The sequence below is a fragment of the Macaca thibetana genome, chromosome 7, assembly GCF_024542745.1.
Source record: "Macaca thibetana thibetana isolate TM-01 chromosome 7, ASM2454274v1, whole genome shotgun sequence".
Lineage (NCBI taxonomy): Eukaryota > Metazoa > Chordata > Mammalia > Primates > Cercopithecidae > Macaca > Macaca thibetana.
In genome coordinates this window covers 146541544-146549328 of record NC_065584.1, presented here as the reverse complement: position 1 = coordinate 146549328, position 7785 = coordinate 146541544, and the positions used below count along the sequence as shown (strand labels likewise).

The window sequence follows — 7785 nt, the reverse complement described above, 5'->3', positions numbered from 1 at the left end:
TTTGCATATAACCTATGAATATCCTCTCATATGCTTTAAGTTATCGCTAGATTACTTATAACACCTACTACAATGTAAATGCTATGTGAATAGTTATTTTACTGCTTCATTTCTTTTGTATTATTATTTTTTCCCAATATTTCCCATCCGTGGTTGGCTGAATTGGGGGATGCAGAACCTGCGGGTCAATTAAGAAGTAAAGTATTATTAGCCCAGAGAAACACTCTTCTTACCTTTAAGGATTTGAAAATAATGGGGCTAATTCCAAAGCAAGTATAGTGGAAAATACTACTTAACAGTAGACTGAGATGCTGTAAGAATTAACATTCTGGGTGTAAAGGGCAATACAAATCACACAGTGTCTGACACACAGTAGACTCAGTGAATTATATTGAATTGAGTGAATAGATGGAGTAAGGGTGTAAGAAAAGAAGAAAGGAAAGAAGGAATGAATTAGAAGAAATTAGCCAAAAAGCTAGGACTTAGGCTATGTAGGCTATGATCATAGCTTGAATGACCCTAGGCAAGTCCCTCAGTTTCTCATCTGGGCAACAGAAACAACGTCTTCCTTATTGGTTTTCTGTGAGAAATAAATCAAATTACGTAGAGAGATATGTGGTTGAAAGCACCTGACAGTCATAAGACCTGCAGATCAGTATCAGTTCAATACAATTCATCAAATATTTGCTAAGCACTTACTATTTGCCTGGCATTGTATCCTGGGTGCTAGAATTATGTAGAGATGAATAAGACAGCCAGGCTTGTACCCTGGATAAGGCAACTGGGATGGAGGCAGTCCCAGTTCTTGATCTTAGGACTTTTATTTTATTTTTCATATATTCCTAATAGACTCTTGAAATCCCCCTCTGGTTGAGCTGCCCCAGTCCTTACCCACTGAAAACCCACAAGTCTATTAGAGGAGACAAAACTGTAAACCGAAAATTCCAAAGTTGCGAACTGCAACAATGGTGGCCCCTAGAAGTAGGAAGGAAATAAGGAGGGGCTGAGGAACTGGAGCAGTGGAGTTGGGTGAAGGCACCTGAAAGGGACGATGCATGGGCTGAATTACAGAAAATAAACAGGAGTTCCTATATAACGAAAAAGCAGAGAAAGGGCATTTCAGATCACAGGAAGCATCACATGCAAAGCCAAAGAAACAGGAAATTGCTAATTCCAGCTTCTGCCATTAACTGGCTCTTTTTAACCTTTCTGGAATTTCCTCAGGGTCCTCTGGAATTTCAGTCTTCTCATCTCAGAAAATGAAGGTCGGGGTGGAAAGAAAGAATCTAGAGTTCGGGAAGATGTTTTCTAACTGGATACCTCCATGCTAGAGCATAAAGAAAAGGGGTAGCTTTAAAAATGGCACGAGCCAGAAGCCCCATGTTTTGTGACTATCAAGATGACAGGCAGAGCCTGCAGCCATTCAGAAGCTTTCTCCACTTGATCTTAGCCAAAAGACCAAGAAGCGATCAGAAATTTTCTCAAAGATTAATTTACCCACTTCACCAGTACTTAGGGCGTGGACTGAGCCAGGGCCAATGCTATCAAAAAGACCACAGTCTAGCAGAGGGAGGCAGGCAGTAAATAGGTATATGAATACTTGGAAACCACATTGGTCTGTACACTCTGAGTGCATGGGGACCGGATAACAGAAGCTCCCAGGACGTGCAGGTCACGTCCAGGTGACATGCAGGTTGAGTGACAGTTTATCTCCTAGCCAAATTAACTTCCTGTTTCCTCATCCAGCCTCACCTTCTCCCAGAAGCCGAAAACATTTTCAGCCGCCAATTTTTCCTTGGCAGGACGACAGGGTGCCCTCTCTTCACCTGCAACCTTTCCCAGGCCTTGCCTGGGGCTCCACGCACTCACTGCAAATGCGGGTCCCAGAGCTGACCACTTTGTGCCTGCTCCCGCGACAGCTTCGCGCAGACCTGAGTGCCCAGTGCAGAGCCCCCGGCGTCGTGGGAGAGGGTGGCGGGAAGGCAGGATGTGCAGCGCCTCTGGGTTGGGCCGCGGCAGCTGGGCGGGACTCAGCCTACAGTATAAAAGGGGAGCGCCACTCTCCCGGCCGCAGTACTGAAAGTGGCGCCCCAGCAGCGGGCTAGGGACCACTGGCACTGAGCTTGCAACCAGTCCCAGAGACACTGAAGAAGAAAGGTCTGATTTCTATTTATTCGTTTATTTAGTACAAAAGAACGGAAGCAGGGCTGATTTGTGGGTGCAGAAAGCAAGGCTGGAACTGGTCCAGGGTCTTAAACACGTCGGGACGGTTACAGGGTCCGGGGGAGGGAATCCAGCCGCGTCAAGGGGCTCCAGCAGCCCCAGGCGCCCAAACTCAGCAGCTTCTCTCTCCCGCAGGCGCATCTCTTCCCGCCACTCCTAGCCTCAGCCTCCAAGGATGCGGCTCCTCGAGAAACTCTGCTCCTCCAACTCAGGCAGCTCCGCGCCGAAGCCCGCCTTTGCTAAAGTGCTCACGCCGAATCGCATCCCCGAATTCTGCATCCCGCCGCGGCTCCCGGCGCCCTGCGCGCTCGAGTCTCCAAGCCGGGCCGCCGCCCTGCCCCGGCGCTGCGCCGCTGAACGCGACCTGTGGCCCCGCGCGGCAGACGAGGACGCCGGCCGCACGGACTGGGACCCGCGCTCGCAGGCCGCGTTGTCGCTGCCGCACCTGCCCCGTGTGCTCACCGCCTACGGCTTCTGCGTGCTGCTCGAGAGCCCGCACACGCGTCGCAAGGAGTCGCTCCTGCTCGGGGACCCGTCCGCGCCCCGGCCTCGGACCCGCGCCTATGGCGGCGGCTGCGGCCCGGACGTCCCCCTGGAGACCCTGTGCGGCCCGCGAGCTTCGGGCCCGGCCACCCCCGCGGTCCCCGGCCGTCCCCGCCCGCCCCAGGACGCGCTCGTCCGGCGACCCCGCGGCTGCCATCTTCTGCGCGCCCCCGACGGGCTGCTGAGCCGCGCGCTGCGGGCCAGGAGTCGTCGCCGCCTGGCCCGCGCCCGCTCCGTCTCCAGCGGGAACGAGGACAAGGAGCGCTGCGCGGGCTCCCAGTCCCCGGCCCGGGCCCCCTCCGCCAGCCCGTCTTCGTCCCGGGACCCGCTTCCTGAGCGCCTGGAGGCCGAGGGCACCCTGGCTCTGGGCCGCGCCGGCGACGCCCTGCGCCTGGCCGCCGAGTACTGTCCGGAAACCGGGCGCCTCCGTCTCCGGCTGCTCCGCGCTGAGGGCCTCGCAGGAGGCGCCCCGGGGCCTCGTGCCGTCCGCTGCCGCCTCAGCCTCGTCCTACGCCCGCCGGACACCGCGCGTCGGCAATGCAGCATTGTGGTGGGGCGCAGCCGCAAGGCCTCCTTTGACCAGGACTTCTGCTTCGACGGCCTCTCGGAGGACGAGGTGCGCCGCCTGGCTGTTCGCGTCAAGGCCTGGGACGAGGGCCGCGGCCGGGAGCGGGGCCGCCTGCTGGGCCAGGGTGAGCTGTCCCTGGGCGCCCTCCTGCTGCTCTGAGGGCCCAGCCCTCCCCAAGGCGCTCTGCCCCGGAGACTCAGGACACTGACAGCCGCGTGGTACAAAATAAATGTTATTTATTTTTCTATTTATGATATTGCTTTATTGACGTTTTAGTTTCAGTCCACATTTGTCATCGTTTATTGGTATAGAAGAAAAAGATAATGACTCCTCGTTCTGTTCACAGGACCCCCATTCCTCTTTCCAGACCAGTTTTTACATTCCAAGGAAAAATGGGTTGGTTTGGGACTGGGAGAGAAAGGAAGTACACCCATTGCGTTGTTTTTCATTCCTTCCGATTTTCTATAATTGTTTAACAGTTTTTTTTTTTTTAAATAAAGCAAGTTATTCATTCAGAGTCATGCCCAGTGTTACGATTCATATACACAGCTTTACATATTGATGCGGCATAGGTAATAGCCTAACTTGTGTGCGCGCACGTGCACACATCAGAGTGAGACATAAGGATGAATACCTTGGTGGGAAGAACAGGTTTCTTTTGGAAGTTAATTTTTCAAAAATTGCTGAGGAAAAGAAATGGGAAGTGGAGGACCTTCCAATAGATGGTTATGTAGGGAATAGGTATTCCTGGGGTCTTTCTCTTACCTAGGAAATCTTAGAAAATAAATCTTTCCTGCCTCTGTAAACAAGGTGATATTTTTTGTGGCATTCTCTCACCTAGCTGTGTGTCTAATTACACAGTAATTAGCTTGCCGTAGGATTTCCTAGATGAGTTAAGAAGTAAATTGTCAGTTTCTTGAACACTGGGTTCTACAGAGTGTTTTTAAAATCCAACTGATTTTCATTTGTTAATTCAACAAATAAACCTGAGTCCACTGGAAACTGATTACACCCAAGAGAATTTGCCCTGGGCTACAGGAATCCACCAGGTAGTGGAAAGCACAATGGAGTGGGAGACAGATACAGAGTTCAATTTTTTTCTGCCACTTGTCTGGACTAGGGCAAATCAGTTAATCTCCCTGAGCCTCATTTTCTCCATCAGTGAAAAGGGAGTAATAGCTACCTCACATGGCTTTGTGAAGATATGCCTTAATATCCAAATAACCCTTGAATACATGTGAAATATGATAGCAAACCTGAAAAGACTTGCACTGTACTGTTGAACAGTGCTCAATAATGTTCCAGAGAATGAACTCCTTCAGGTCTCCTTTCTTAACAGTTGTTTCTCCCTGCTCCTGAAGTGGAGCCTGGCAAAGGTATGGCTACCTGAGACTGAAGACTTAGAAGAGCCAGGAGAGGGAAAGTAGAACCCTTTAGTATCCCCATGGTAAATTTCCCCGTGAGCAACAGTTTGCACTCATTCTCCATCAGAAATTTCTTCTGCATTGTTGTTACAATAATGAGATCTCGGTACAAATTTGATCAGACTAAAAATCCTGGATTTTAAATATTATTTCAAAGTGAACAAATCAGCCTTTAAAAATAATCTCATCAAACTACTTTTGAAATTGAGAAAACACCACAGAGATGACATGCCCAAAGCTATACAGCTCATGTGCATAGCTGAATTCAAACAAGAACCAAGTGTTCTGACTTCTCTGGAAGACTGACCCACCCTTGTGGGTCAGAGGAAGTGAGGCCAGTGTGTTGGAGGAAAGTATTCCAAGAAGAGACTGTTCAACCTATGTATTCATATATAAATACATATGTATTCGTAAATAACATATGTATTCATAAATATATTCATAAATACATGTTTTTATTTAGTAAAAATAAATACATGTATTTAGTAAAAATGGAATTAGTTTCATTCTGTAGACCTCAGAGAACATAATGAAGATGACATACATAAAGACGTCATTCCTTTTCAGAGGGCTCAATTTGACAAAAATGAAACTTCATGTAAAAAATTGACTTAATAGGTAAAGAATCTGGAATGAGCACTTGATGAAATACAACATTTGTTTGTGACTGATAATATATATTTATATAAATTTATATATTTTATATATTTACACAAATATGTAAATTTATATAAATATATATAATGTCAAGATCACTGAAATCTGAGAGTGACATCAGCAAGATGGCTGACTAGAAGCGGCATGCAGTATTTCTCCTGTGCTGGGCTTATTTCACTTAACATCATTTTCACTAGGTTCATCCACATCGTTGCAAATGATAGGATTTCATTTTTTAATGGCTGAATAGCAATCCATTGTGTGTAGATACTAAATTATTTTATCCATTCATTCCTTGATGGACACTTAAGTTGATTCCATACCTTAGCTAGTGTGAATAGTGCACCAATTAAGATGGGAGTAAAGATATCTTTTCAACATACTGATTTCCTTTCCTTTGAATATATACCCACTAGTGAAATTGCTGGAGCCTATAGTAGTTCTATTTTCAAATTTTTGAAGAATGTTTGTCATCTTCATAATGGGTGTATTAATTTACATTCCCACCAACAGTATATAAGAGTTCTGCCTTCTCTATGTTGTTGCTAGCATTTGTTTTTTGTTTTTGTCTTTTTGGTAATAGCCACATTAGCTGAGGTGAGGTGGTACTTTATTGTGATTTCGATTTTCACTTTCCTGATGATTAGTGATGCTGAGTACTTTTTCATCTACGTGTTGGCTATTTGTACGTCTTCTTTTGCCCATTTTAAAATCAGATTATTTGGATTTTTAAATTTGTTTGTTTGCTATTGAGTTGTCTGAATTTATCATATACTCTGGATATTAACCCCTTGCCTGATGCATAGCTTTCAAAAATTTCCCCCGTTCTATAGGTTGTCTCTTCATTCTGTTGATTGTGTCCTTTGCTGTGCAGAAGCTTTTTAGTGTCATGTAATTTCATTTGTCTATTTTTTGTTTTGTTGCCTATGCTTTTGAGGTCCTATATAAATAATTCTTGGCCAGACCAATGTCATGAAGTTTTTCCCTTATGTTTTCTTGTAGCAGTTTCACAGTTTGGGATCTTACATTTAAGTTTGTAATCCATTTTGAGTTTAACTTTTGTATGTGGTGAAAGATAGGGGTCTAGTTTCATTCTTCTGCATGTTCTTATCGTTTTCCTAGCACCATTTATTAAAGGGACTGTCCTTTCCCAATGTGTCTTCTTGGCACCTTCATTGAAAATCAGTCGTAAATGTTTAGATCTATTTCTCGATTGTCTATTCTGCTCCACTGGTCTATGTGTCAGTTTTTATGCCAATACCATGCTGTTTTGGTTATTACAACTTTTTAATATATTTTGAAGTGATGTAGGGTGATGCCTTCAGCTTTATCCTTTTGCCTCAAAATTGCTCTGGCTATTCAGGGTCTTCTGTGATTCTACACAAATATAAGGATTTTTTTTTCTATTTCTGTGGGGAATGTCATTGGTATCTTGATAGGTATTGCATTCAATCTGTAGATTGCTTTGGACAGTGTGGGCATTTTAACAATATTAAGTTTTCCAGTCCATGAACACAGGATATGTTTTCATTTCTTTGTGTCCTTTTCAATTTCTTTCACCAATGTTTTATAGTTTTCATTGTGGAGATCTTTCACCTCCTTGGTTGAACTTTTTCTGAGGTTTTCAAGCATCATATGTTCTCACTGATAAGTGGGAGCTAAGCTATGAGGATGCAAAGGCACAAAAATGATACAATGGACTTTGGGGTACTTGGAGCTCGGTGAGGAATAAAAGACTACACGTTGGGTACAGTGTATACTACTCGGATGATGGTTGCACCAAAATCTCAGAAATCACCACTAAATAACTTGTTCATGTAAGGAAACACCACCTGTTCCCCAGAAACCTATTGAAATAAAAAAAATTATTCAGAGTTTAAAAATTTTATTTTTTGTAGCTATCATAAAAGGGATTGTTTACTTGTTTTTTGATTTGTATATATTGAACTATCCTTGTATCTCTGGGATGAATCCCACTTTATCATGGTGAAGGATCTTTTCACTATGCTATTGAATTCAGTTTGCTAGTAATTTGTTGAGGATTTTTGTATTTGTGTTCTTCAGGGATATTGGCCTATAGTTTTCTTTTTTGTTGTATTTTTTTCTAATTTTGGTGTCAGGGTAATTCTGGCCTCAAAGAATGAGTTTGGAAGAATTCCCTCCCTTTCCATTTTTTGAGAATAGCTTGAGAAGAATTGGTTAGTTCTTTAAATGTTTGGTAAAATTCAGCAGTGAAACCATTAGGTCCTAGGCTTTTTTTGACGGGAGACATTTTTTTACTGATTCAATCTTATTACTCATTGTTGGTCTGATTGGATTTTCTATTTCTTCATGATTCAGTCTTAGTAGGTTGTGTGTGTCCAGGAGTTA

The 7785-nt window shown here is 44.6% G+C and overlaps 1 protein-coding gene across 1 annotated transcript; it reads left to right on the top strand.

The window, feature by feature from the left end:
- Nucleotides 1–1501: 1501 nt before the first annotated feature.
- On the top strand, nt 1502–3851 carry C2CD4B (C2 calcium dependent domain containing 4B). The gene is made up of 2 exons (XM_050797277.1): nt 1502–2157; nt 2359–3851. Exon 2 carries the CDS (start codon nt 2399–2401, stop codon nt 3491–3493), a length of 1095 nt encoding a protein of 364 aa, XP_050653234.1. The 5' UTR covers nt 1502–2157; nt 2359–2398; the 3' UTR covers nt 3494–3851.
- Nucleotides 3852–7785: the final 3934 nt, after the last annotated feature.